The sequence below is a fragment of the Astyanax mexicanus genome, chromosome 12, assembly GCF_023375975.1.
Source record: "Astyanax mexicanus isolate ESR-SI-001 chromosome 12, AstMex3_surface, whole genome shotgun sequence".
NCBI lineage: Eukaryota > Metazoa > Chordata > Actinopteri > Characiformes > Acestrorhamphidae > Astyanax > Astyanax mexicanus.
The window spans coordinates 11,189,055-11,202,357 of record NC_064419.1 but is presented as its reverse complement, the minus strand read 5'-3'; the positions used below and the strand labels follow the sequence as shown (position 1 = coordinate 11,202,357).

The 13,303-nt window shown below is 37.9% G+C and overlaps 1 protein-coding gene across 1 annotated transcript in view; it reads left to right on the top strand.

The window, feature by feature from the left end:
• Positions 1 to 13,303, top strand: part of cacna2d3a (calcium channel, voltage-dependent, alpha 2/delta subunit 3a) — a 413,801-nt gene that overhangs the window by 221,582 nt on the left and 178,916 nt on the right. The window contains exon 11 of the mRNA XM_049485574.1: positions 4,353 to 4,466. Coding sequence (XP_049341531.1) covers positions 4,353 to 4,466 — 114 coding nt within the window. The remainder of the gene's footprint in view (positions 1 to 4,352; positions 4,467 to 13,303) is intronic.

Genomic DNA, 13,303 nt, shown 5'->3' with positions numbered 1-13,303 from the left:
CGACTGGTGCTGTGTGTCTTGGCATGGAGCGGACCTTCCATGATATAACCTGCTTTCATCTTGATGGAGACAGCCAACAAATCTGTGTGTAGACCTCAGCAGATATAGATAGACAGACAGATGGATGGATGGATGGATATGTCCAATGAGGCCCAGCTGGGACTGACTGAGGCTGTGTGTACTAGCATGGTGCAGACCTTTAGTGATGAGTCCTGATTTTATCTTGATGGAGACAGCCAACAAATATATGTGTAGAGCTCAGCAAAAAGAGATAGATAGATGGATGGATGGATGTTTATTTAGTCAAATTTGTGGCCCAACTGGGACCGACTGGTGCTGTGTGTCTTGGCATGGAGCGGACCTTCCATGATGTGTCCTGCTTTTATCTTGATGCTCAGCAGAGATAGATGGATGGATGGATGGATGGATAGGTAGACGGATAGATGGATGAAGTCCAATAAGGCCCAGCTGGGACCGACCAAGGCTGTGTGTACTAGCATGGTGCAGACCTTTATTAATGAGCCCTGCTTTTATCTTGGTGGAGACAGCCAACAAATCTGTTTGTAGAGCTCAGCAGATAGATATGCATAGCTGCATGGATGGATGGATGGATTGCCGGAGTCCAATAAAGCCCAGCTGGGACCAACCGATGCTGTGTGTCCTGGCAGGGAGCGGACCTTCCGTGATGAGTGCTTTTTTATCTTGATAGAGACAGCCAACAAATCTGTGTGTAGACCTCAGCAGATATAGATAGACAGATAGATGTATGGATGGATGGATGGATGGATGGAGTCCAAGGAGGTCCAGCTGGGACCGACTGAGGCTGTGTGTACTAGCATGGTGCAGACCTCCAGTGATGAGTCCTGCTTTTATCTTGATGGAGACAGCCAACAAATATATGTGTAGAGCTCAGCAAATAGAGATAGATAGACGGATGGATGGATGGTTATTCAGTCCAACGAGACGCAGCTAGTACCAACTGGGGCTGTTTGTCCTGCTGTGGGGCAGACCTCCAGTGATGAGTCTTGCTGTTATCTTAGTGGAGACAGCCAACGAATCTGTGTGTAGAGCTCAGCAGATAGATTTAGATAGATGAATGGATGGATGGAGTGCAATAAAGCCCACCTGGGACCGACCAAGGCTTGTCTCAAGCATGGTGCAGACCTTTAATGATGAGTCCTGCTTTTATCTTGGTGGAGACAGCCAATGAATCTGTGTGTAGACCTCAGCAGATAGATATAGGTTGACAGATTGATAGATGAATAGATGGGTGGATGAATGGAGTCCAACGAGGCACAGCTGGGGCCGACCGGGGCTGTGTGTCCTGCTGTGAGGAATGTTTATTTTTTTTTCGTGTTACACATCACACTTCCTGAAGGCCTGTTGTTATCCTCTTAAACTCCATGCAGAGACATCCAGTATGTTGTTTTACACATCTGTTACACACTACTTCTATACGTGAATCATTTTATTTAGTTATTCTACTTTTATAATGTAATTTTTGTCCACAGGAGGCATTTAGGTGTTAAGCAACTTATTCCACACATATGTCTGCAGTTCAGATCTTCTTGTATCCACACATGCACTGCTGTGAACATATCCCAGAGGCAGTGCAGCTCCACTGACATTGGGAATATCTCTGGTGTCCTAAGTCTGTAGCTGTAGGACAGTCTGAAGGTGCTCAAGTGTGAAAGAGCCATCACTAAGATTTAGTACTGCAGTCGCCTCTAAAATAACCATAACAACTAACACACACACACACACACACACACGCATTTTACAATTTACACACAGTAGACTCCTCACAGGGATAGTTCTTTTTATGTTTTCATAATGTTCTTCTCCCATGTGTGAGACTATATTAATATACTAAAGTATTGCGATGTTATGTTTTGTAGTATTATATAACATCTTGAAAACACAGTACATTGCAACAATTTCAAGAGCAAATACTTTGGAAAAATATGTGTTAATTAATCATTGTAACATATACTTACATTACATCCTAAAAAAAGACTTAAATAACACAAAAATCACCTTAAATTTGGACACAATGATCAGGTTAACTTGATTGCTGAATGTTTGTGCTTATTTTGTGTTCCCTTTAATAAAAATAAGGTAATAAATTGTATTGTACAATCTTTTAATATTACTCTACTGCCTCAGTATGCATGATGTTCAGTTCTGTATCTCACAGCTTGTCCAGAAATGCATGTTTGGGAGGCTCAAAGCATGAATTCCAAAGTGCATAATTCTCAACTAATTCTGCTATAAATAAATGTATAAAGAAGATGCGACTCACACTCTGCTTCTTTCCAGGATTTTGCCTAATAAGGTAATTAAATCCAAGTTTTAATTTTCAGCACTCTGCTTTCATTAAAGGGCAGTGGTTCGCTTAAGCAGCATCAGCGTGTCTGTATTGATAAATCAACTGCGTTTGACTTGATGAAGGGTTATCTGTTCGTGTGATGGGGTTAGATGCGCCGTTCCATTACTGATAAACATTTCTGTGCTTAATGTGAGTTAATGGTGGGAGCAATTAATGAGCCCCCCCCAGAGAACTACGCAGAGTGCATTCTGAGATATCAACATCTGATTCCTGTGGCAGATTATGACCTCTCTTAATGAATAGACCAGTGGGATTTGTGTGTTTTTGTTTAATTCTCAAAAGGTAGTGAAATTTAATATCTCAGATTTGTATTTTACATTTATGAATCATGCAATTGGTACAAAGTGTTATAAACAATGATCAGCCATAACATTATGACCTTAAGAGATTGAGATCTACATTGTATCTACACTCTGAGCTCTACTTACCATATAGATGCACTTGGTTCCACTTGGTTCTTTGTCTACTGCACATATTATTTGGATTGTGGCACTGACATGATGTCACAATCTCATTTCACCCCTTGGCCCTGTCCCATTTCTTGTTATGCTGAAGGGGGTAGGTTAGGGGAAGGGATAGGGCTTGTTAGCCCTTCAAACACAGATTTTTTTCATGCACACTTAAAATCGAGGGATATACGAATCCCTGGTAAGATGGCAAAACAAGGGACCAAAGAGAAACCCACACATGTCAATATCTCCTTGTAAATACTGATGATTAGCCCTAAATTACCATAATTTAATGTGTAGTTTCAATGTGTTATGGCTGAATTCTTCAAAACAAGCATAAAAACGATTGCTAGAAGTTTGTCTCAGTAACTAACTAGCTAGCTATCTTTCCTGTCCCACCTTAAATGGTGCAACAGATGGCAGGGGCTGCAGCATTTACGGTGGATTGGAAAAATAACCCATCACAGAGGAATTAAGCAATAGACAATAATAATTACATACAACAAAAGCTCTAAAGTTAACTAGTTAAACTTTAGCGATTCTGATGACATATCAGGTGCTTAAATGGTTGTTTTAATTCTTTGGACAGGGGTCAGCAATTAAGTTTTGCCGTGGGCCAGATATTTTCCGGGCCATTAGGTGGCAGGCTACAAAAAAAAAAATCAATTTTGGAAAATGAATGGGATGTAATGGGATGGAGTGCTACAGACCAGCCTAGTAGCTCTCCAGCCCAGAGGGTTGTTGAACTCAATTGCAGAACAGTTGAATTCAAAGCAGGTTAACCCAAGAAGAAAGGAAAAAATAAATAAATAAACACACTGCTCATTAAGTGAGTTCGAACCCCTATCATCCTACAGGGTCGCGGTCCAATACAGTACCTCTGCCCCGGCTAGTGAATTGGGACACGGCCGGTAAAACAATGCCCTTATAAGGAGATAGGGAGCCCTAGAATGGGCATTTCACCCCTTTTCCTTGTCACTCTGTTTCAAGAAAAGGGTTACACTCGAAAAGTAGGAGTAGGGGTAAGAGGTAGGGCCAAGGGGAGTTTTTAAACACTGTTTTCACTCTATTACATCACTCGTCCTCACTAGTCCAATTAGCAGAGACAAAAGCTCACCCCAGCATTGACACTGAGAGTTTAAAAACTCCAGCAGCACTTCTGTATCTTATCCACTCATACCATCAGCACAACACACATTAACACAACTGATGCACCACCACCATGCTAATCAATGCTAATCACTGCAGTGCTGAGGATAGTGACCCTCACATTACAGATTACAGTCTGTAACTAAAGAACTACAAAAAAGGGATCCTATATTCCAAATAAAGCTGATATTATTGTATTATTGGCAGTAATAACAATGTTATAACTGATCCGTGTATAATTTGTCGATTATTTTTTTTCTGGTTATCATATTTAGAGAGTAGAATGTGTAGAATGTTGTGTACAAACTGATTCTTACGTATGTATTTGTGTCTGTGTGTGTGTGTGTGTGTCTGTGTGTTGTCAGTTTAATCAAACAGGTCGTGGCAGTGTGTGCAGTCAAGCCATCATGCTAGTGACGGACGGAGCTGTGGACACGTACGACACTGTATTCGCCAAATACAACTGGCCGGACAGAAAGGTACAGTAGAGTTTATTGTTTGTTGTTTGTTATTGTTTGTTGAGTGTAGGTTCCTATAATCTCAAAATACAAATATTATAAATTGGATGATATTTTTTAACATATTGATAGTGCATTCTGCAGAGATTAAAATAACCCTTTGTCACCAGTAACAGGACAAGGTGAGATAAGTGTTGATTAGAAAACACAGGTTTATTGTTAACACAAATCCCAAAGGGATTGGTGTACAGTGTACAACTAGTAAACAAGAGGGCAACAATAAATAGCAACATACCAGAGCGTAGGGTCAGTACATGGTGAAACAATAAGGAGTAAAGGGATAAGGCGAGAAAGTAGTCAAAGAGGAAAGCAAGGTCGGTAACTAAAGATAAACAGCAGAACTATAGGACTAGACAAGAGAGTAAACTAAGAGCAGAAGATGAGAGAGCAAGGAAGACGTGTTGTAACAGAGCTAGTAAACTAGATAATACTCGGCAGAGAACCAAGAAAACAAAGGGCTATTTATACAAACACAAACAGGTGTGGGAAATGAGAAATCGGAAGGAAGGAAAGGCTGAACGCTGCAGAGTCACCTGTTTGTGTTTGTATAAATAGCCCTTTGTTTTCTTGGTTCTCTGCTGAGTATTATCTAGATTACTAGCTCTCTTACAACGGGTTGTCCTTGCTTCCTTGTCTTCTTGTTATCGACCCTTTTCTGCTCTTGTCTAACCCCTATAGTTTTGCTGTTAATCTTTAGTTTCCGACCTTGCTTTCCTCTTTGACTACTCTCTCGCCTTATCCCTTTACTCCTGGTTGTTTACCCGTGTACTGACCATAACAAGAAGACAAGGAAGCAAGCAAAACCCGTTGTAACAGAGCTAGTAATCTAGATAATACTCAGCAGAGAACCAAGAAAACAAAGGGCTATTTATACAAACACAAACAGGTGTGGGAAATGAGCAATCAGAAGGAAGGAGAGGCTGAACGCTGCAGAATCACCTGTTCAGCCGAGTCATTGTAGTTCATGGGCTGAGAGTATATATATATATATATATTTTTTTTTTTTTACATTCCCTTGGAAGACTTTGTGTAATATTTTATATTTAATTATATTACCTTTTTATTTCATAAACTATCCCTAAACAGTAAAAACATTAACTTAAAAAATTTCCTAAATCACATTAAATTTGTAAAAATTATCTGTTACGTTGCCTCAATGTCTCTAGTTCTACTGTTTTTCCAGTGTTTTTCTAGTGGATGGTGACAAGCTACTGTTTCATTCTTCTATAAACTTGTTCATTGGCTGGTTCATGGTCTATATTTTGATGGACAACAGCTCTCATATAGTGTTATGTGCAACAAATGCATGATGTCCATTGTAATGAACGCAGGGTCTGAATGGATTAATACAGAAATTGTCACAGAGATCCTTCTCTCCAAAGAAATATTTACATTGTACTTTTTTACAGAAGAAAGAATCTGATCTATGCCACACTGTTTGGTACAAAACAAACATAACAAACACAAGTTCCTGTGTGCGAAAAGACAATTTTGATAATTGCCCAACAAGAAGTTCCAAGATCACTTCCCAGACAATCTCTGCTGCTTCGCCAAGTAGGTTTTGACTCATGGCCCAGCCAAACTCTGCCTCAGTGAGAAACTCAGCTTAGCCAAAACTCCCAACCTGTAGCCAGCCTAACGTTATTGTCATGTTCCAGTAAGCTCCAACTAAACTCCACTGCCTCAATGAAGTGTTCCTGCGCTGACTGAAAAAAAAAAAACACCTGCAAAAAGAATTAGAAAGAAACGTACATTAATGCAACTGAGACACATTTGTACTTCAGTTCATAACCATATATGTGTTTATAGTTATAGTATGTAAAGTTAGAATGTAAATTATAGTTAATATAACAATTACAAGTTCCTTTAGGGTTCAAAATGTTACTAATGATAACTATACACCAGTGGCATGCAGCTAATAAAGTGGATACCCCTTCTGCAACCAACCCCTGACAATCCAACACATGTATGAATATTGCAGTAACTACATATTCATTCTCATGACTTAGTTATATTAACTTAATACACATCAACAGCCCACAAATACAGCTACAAACTACAAAAGTATACAATAGACCCAACAATAAATGCTTAACTTTCCTACAAGTATAACCGTTCAACAAAGATCATTCATTTGTATGTCTACATTACACCAGGACAGCCAAAACATTAAGCAAACACAAAAACTCACCAGGTGGCCTATTAATGTGATATGTAGCCTTTACATATCCTTTAAAAAGGCTTATTAATTAGACAAGAAAAAAAAAATAGTAGCACCTTTGTCAGAACGCTGAGAGGGATTAGATTGCAATGGCCCTGCCCCCGGAATGAAAATAATTAATCTGATTGGTTAGATTGTCCCATGACTTTGACAATAGTCTCATTACTACACCCTTCAAAAAATCAGTAGAAGGATCACACAGACACACAGGGGGCAGAAGCTATTGGAGTTCATTTATAAAATATACAATTTACAATAACTATAAAATATATTTCCTGATTAAATATTATATAATGATTTAATATAGTGAAGGGTTAAAAGGGCCTCACTGCACACCACTGCTATACACTAGACGACTTTAAAAAGACTCACAGGAATCACTAGAATCTTTCTGAGATTATTTCTTATTGTTTATTATTAGTTTAACAGAAAGAGAAGCTGTTTTAAAAATGGAGCATAAACAAAAGCACCTTTTTTGCCAGAGTTGCCGTTGTGTGTGCAATGATTTGTTCAGAAAAAAACAGTCAAAAAGAAAAAGACAAGACATCGCAGAATGTGGACCTTAATAGCCTTATATTTCTAAAATATATACAAACCCACTCAACATTAGGAACACACCCCTTCTCATTTAATGTTTTATTCTTTATTCTTTTTATAACGTTCTATGCATATGCAGTTATGAAGTAAAAAACACAAATATGTTGTGTTTTTTAGATTCTTCAAAGTAGCACTTTTTGCTTTGATTCCAACTTTGCCCACTCTTGGCGTGATCCTTTCTGTCAGTTTCATGACTTTTGGAGTTTTCCAGTTCATCCCAAACAACCTGGGTTGCGTTTGTCTACTCGCTGATTGCCTGGGTGTTCTTTTTATACTTTTTAATTTTAGTCTTTCATATTAATTGATGTGAAACTATTTTTTCTGTCGTGAATAAAGAAGAAACTCGTCTAGTGCTTGTACTGGAGCACATATGCAAAAAAAAAAAAAAAAAAAACACTAACACAAGAGCTCGCACCTGAGCTTTCATAGCAGCGTACTGACACATAATGTAATGAGCAACAAACTAGAGCATTCACACCCAGGAATTTGTTATAATAAAACCACATCTGCCAAGTCTGAACACTTTTTTAAAACAGCTGTGTGAGATTTTATTTTATTTTATTTTTTTGGAATGTGATCTTGTCTTTGAAAGGTTTTTTGGCAACACTTTCTATGAATGTCATCTCTATAACACTCTATAAATATATTCATAAATTATTTTTATTTTTATTATATTTATAAAACTCTTTATATAATATCTATAATTCATCATAGCCATGTTTATCATGCATCATGAACTGTGATTATAAATCATTAATAGCTGTGTTTATAACATGTTATACGTCAATACCAAGAAACTCAATCCCAGCTTGTAGACTTGTATAATGACTATAACAGCTTATACACTTATAAACACACCTTAAATAATCCTAAAAATATATTTTTATATACTCATTAATTATACTTGTCTTGAATATAATATTAGTTATAGTCAGTTATAATGTATTATAACAGGTCTTTGTTTGCTCTAAGGAAAGTGACAGACTTTTTCATTGCAGGACTGGATTATTAACGATAGATATATACTATTTTAAGCATAGCTTATAATGTCATAATGCTTAATAAACATGGCTATAGTGGGTAATGCGTTTTTATAAATATTTATAGCCATGTTTTTAATGCCTTATGAATGCATTATGATATATTATGAATTTAGTTATAGAGTCTAATAAAGATGACATTTATAGAAAGTGTTACCGTTTTTTTTTTTTTTTTTTTTGATAACAGATATTAGTGCCTTTACAGTGTCACATGGATGGGCTCTCCTCTTGTCTTGTCATTTTTCAGCAGCTTATTTTCACTATCAAGCACGATGACACATTCAGCAGGGGTGCACTGTCATTGGCTCACATCCCGTGTACAGTATTAACAGACAGGAGAGGAATTCTCCCTCTCACTGCTTCTCTGACCTTAACACATGTGCTCTCTCTCACTCTGGATTTCCGGAGTGTCCCTGCAGAGATGTGTTTAACAGATCGGTGGCAGAGCCTGATGGCTGTGCTCTTTGTGCATGCGTGTGCATGCGTGCGTGTGTGTGTTGTGTGTGTATGCGCATGTTTGCATGTCTATAACCTCTATCCTGGCCGGGTCTTTCTCCATTGAGAGGCAATGTGGCACTAATGCGTTCCCATTGTACGCTATGCTGCTAATGCCCCCTTTTGCGCTTCATTGTTAAAGTTCCCTCCGGCGCTGCGCTGTTAATGTTCCCCCTCGCCCTCTGCAGATAATGTGTTCCCGTGTGGCCTGCATCTGCTGGCAAACTACAGCGCTAATATCTGGCCATGTGCTGCAGAGTTAATGTTCCTGTTCTCTTTCTGTCACCGAGTTAATGTTCCCCAAACACATCACAATTAATGCTACTGTATATCGCCTGCATTTCTCATATTCCTGCGCAAGTGCTATGATGCAGCTGCGCTCAAAACCAGGGACACCCTGATATTTTCCTACTAATGGATGGCAGGAGAGGACAGCAAGGTCTCCACGTCCTTCCCTCTGTGATGCAGCAGCTAGTCAGCATCATAGTGAGGTAGAGTCCATGCACTCTGCTTTCTGCATTCTGCTTTAAAAGACTGAATTTGTTCTAATAATAATAATAATAATAATAATAATAATAAGTGCTATAGAAAGTTATACTAGTGCATCTCAAAAAAATAATATCATGGAAATTTACTTTATTTCAGTAATTCAGTTTAAAATGTGACTCATATATTATATAGATGTATTACACACAGAGTGATGTATTTAAACCCTCCTATTATGTTAATTTGTCCGGAATAGCAATGGTGTTCCGGGCTTAATTTGACCCGGTGCATGTTTAATTATCCAAAAGAAGTCTAAAACCAAGAAACAAAATCCTAACCAAAAGTGTAAATATTTCATTATTAACTCCATTGCTAATTATTCTTTCAATATATAGTGCAATAGTGTTCCTTAACTCTAACAGGTAATGGTTCAATTAGGATAATTCACTCATTTTTTTTAAACTTTCTTTTATGTTTCACTACTTTGTAACTTTTAAAACACTATAGCATAACATTAAAACTTAACATTGCAATTGTGTTTTAGTTTTAGTTTTTAAAGGGTGTGGTTGAATATATGTAAAATAAAACATGTTCATATTATATGTTGATTACACTAATTAAATCAAGCAGAAGAATACTATTTTTCCTAGATCTTCAAATTTTAACACTGGTCAATTTGACCCGTAACATAATAGGAGGGTTAATTGTGTATTTCTTTTAGTGATGATGATTATGGCTTACAGCCAATGAAAACCCAAAAATCAGTGGCTCAGAAATTTTTTATATTATATAATACCAAATTGGTACCTTTGGCAGTATGGGCAGTGTGCCAAGTCCTGCTAGAAAATGAAATCTGCATCTCCATAAAAGTTGCCAGCAGAGGGAAGCATGAAGTGCTGTAAGATCTTTTGGGAAAACACTGCGCTGACTTCATGGACTTGATAATAAAACACAGTGGATCAACACCAGCAGTAAAAAATAAAATAAAAATCTTATTAGCACAAAGAACACCAACAGGCAGACTGCAGGACCCAGATGTTGTTCCATGATGGACTGTTTATTTAACAGGCAAAACAATTCTATAATTTACAGAGAATCAGAATAGCAGTGCTGCTGAAATTCCCTCATTTTATATATTCATTGTGTTTCGAGGCTGAACACTGTAGAAATGGCTTTGTAAACTTTTTCAGCCTGGTGAGCTTTGATAACTGTTTCTGTTGTTTCATAAATGGCACACTTCTGTATGTCTGTGTGCTGAATAAACAGTCTGAATACGAAAGTTTTTGTGTTCTTGAAACATGGTAGGGCCTGCAACAAACCAGTTTGCCATTCACTTAATTGAAAAATTTAACTTTCAATATATATATATATATATATATATATATATATATATATATATATATATATATATATATATATATATATATATACGTATATATATATATATATATAATATATTCATATATTTATGAATATATTATTTTCAGATGTTTTCCCATTTTTCTCCCAATTTGGCTATCCAACTGTCCCAGCCCTTTGTGCGTCCCCATCGCCAGTGGCGTATGCGACCCTAGGAGGATGAAGACTAGCACAAGCCTCCTCCGACACATGTGAAGTCAGCCACTGCCTTTTTTCAAACTGCCGAGTAGCATCTTAGCGCACTCGGAGGAAAGCGCAGTGACTCGGTTCTGATACATTAGCTCACAGACGCCTTGTGCTGATCGACATCACCCTAGGAGTGATGAGGGGGGAGCGCACCATCTGCCCACCCAGAGAGAGCAAGGCCAATTGTGCTCTCTCAGGGCTCTGGCAGCTAATGGCAAGCTGCATGACCGGGATTCAAACCAGCGATCTCCCAATCGTAGTGGCAGCGCTTTAGAACACTGAACCACTCGGCGCCCCAACAAAGATTTTTAATGTTGGATCATTTTCAATATTCAATAATAGACTTGATGAGCGTGTTTGTGTTGTTGTGTGTGTTTGTAAGTGAAGGTGTTTCTTTGTAAATGTGTGTCTGAGAGAGCGCGTGAGAGCGTATCTGTGTTCTCCCCCTCTGAGCCTAATCTGAGCGCTCTCCCCATCTGCTTATGTGCATCTCTCAATTGGAAAAATTGTCATTTGGGGAGGCGAGGTTGGCACGGGCTGGCACTGTCGACTCTGTTGGAGGGCACCCGGCACCATCCTCACAATAGGCATTTATCATCAGCACCTTTGGTGCTGTCGCCATGGCAACGCTCTTTTCAGAACAGACTTGGCAGACTGATGTCTTAGTTTTGGAACCGTCCCAGAATTTTTGGGATGGAAGCTGGAGAGGTGTGGGTTTTCAAAACCCATCCAGGACTTGGAATGATGGAGCAGGATGGTGAGATGTTCCTGCAGGCCTCATGTGATCCAGTAGATCTTAATTGCTTCAGGAGTTCTAGTGTAACGTTTTTTCTATAGTTTTCTTGTTCTGCACCATGTGAGGTTAGGGTTGGATGATATGGCCAAAATTAACAAAATGAAGCATTTTATTTGTATAATTTTTAGTACACTGTTGGAAAAAAATATATATATCAGGATTAGGGAAGCACCGAATATTAAACACCTGAAAATATTTGTTTTTGTTTTTGTATGAATTCACAAATTTTATATTTATTAAATTTTATTAAGTCCTATATCAGTGTTTATATTTAATGTAGGATTTGAATATTTTTAAAGAGTCATACTCTGACCAATTTCTTACATCCCTACTTTCCTGCACTTTCCTGAATCCACCATGCTGTTTGTTACATTAAACCAGACACACTAAGTTGAGCTGAAACTTCACACTGTAGTGAAACTCTCTGCAGAACATCACAACAGTGTGATGATAACAGTAGTGAAAGCAGCCGCGCTGCAGCGTGTTCCTCTCACTGCCGTGCTTCTTTGGTGACGGATGGAGTGTTTTAGAAAAAGCCTAATGCACCAATCATGAATCAGTCAGTGTTAATGTGCAGAAAGCTGTCTTGTTAATGAATATATGCTCGGCTGAACTGAAAGCAGTGTTGCACTCACTGATAGAGGCTCTGAGAAAATGCCATTGTTCTCTGCTTTCAAAGCAAGTGTTTTTTAAACACCAGTGATGATTGCCTCTCCCTCTCTCTCTCTTTCCCACATTCTCTCTCTGTTATACTCTCTTTCTTTCATTGTACTGTCTCACTCTCTCTTTAACTCTCACTTTCTTTTATACTCTTTATTTCTTATACTCTTTCTCTTTTACTCTTTTACTCTGCAATCCTCTCTCTCTCTCACTCTGTAATACTCTCTCTCTGTTGTACTGTCTCTCTCTCTTACTTTATTATACTCTCTTTCTTTTAAACTCTTTCTCTCCCATACTCTCTCTGTATCTTATACTTTCTCTTATACTCTTTCTCTTATACTCTCTTACTCTCTCTGTGTTATACTCTCTCTCTTATACTCTCATACTCTCTTTCATACTCTCTTTCTCTTTCTTATACTCTCTCTCTTATACTCTCATACTCTCTTTCATACTCTCTTTCTCTTTCTTATACTCTCTCATACTCTCTCTTATACTCTCATACTCTTTCTCTTTCTTATACTCTCTCATACTCTCTCTCTTATACTCTCATACTCTTTCTCTTTCTTATACTCTCTCATACACTCTCTCTTTCTTATACTCTCTCTTTCTTATACTCTCTCTTATACTCTCTTTCATACTCTCTTTCTCTTTCTTATACTCTCCCATATACTCTCTCTCTTATACTCTCATACTCTCTTTCATACTCTCTTTCTCTTTCTTATACTCTCCCATATACTCTCTCTCTTATACTCTCATACTCTCTTTCATACTCTTTTTCTCTTTCTTATACTTTCTCTCTCATATTCTCTCTTATACTCATTCATACTCTCTCTCTCAAACTTTATCTCTTACTCTCTCTCTTACACTCTCTCTTATACTCTCATACTCTCTTTAATAC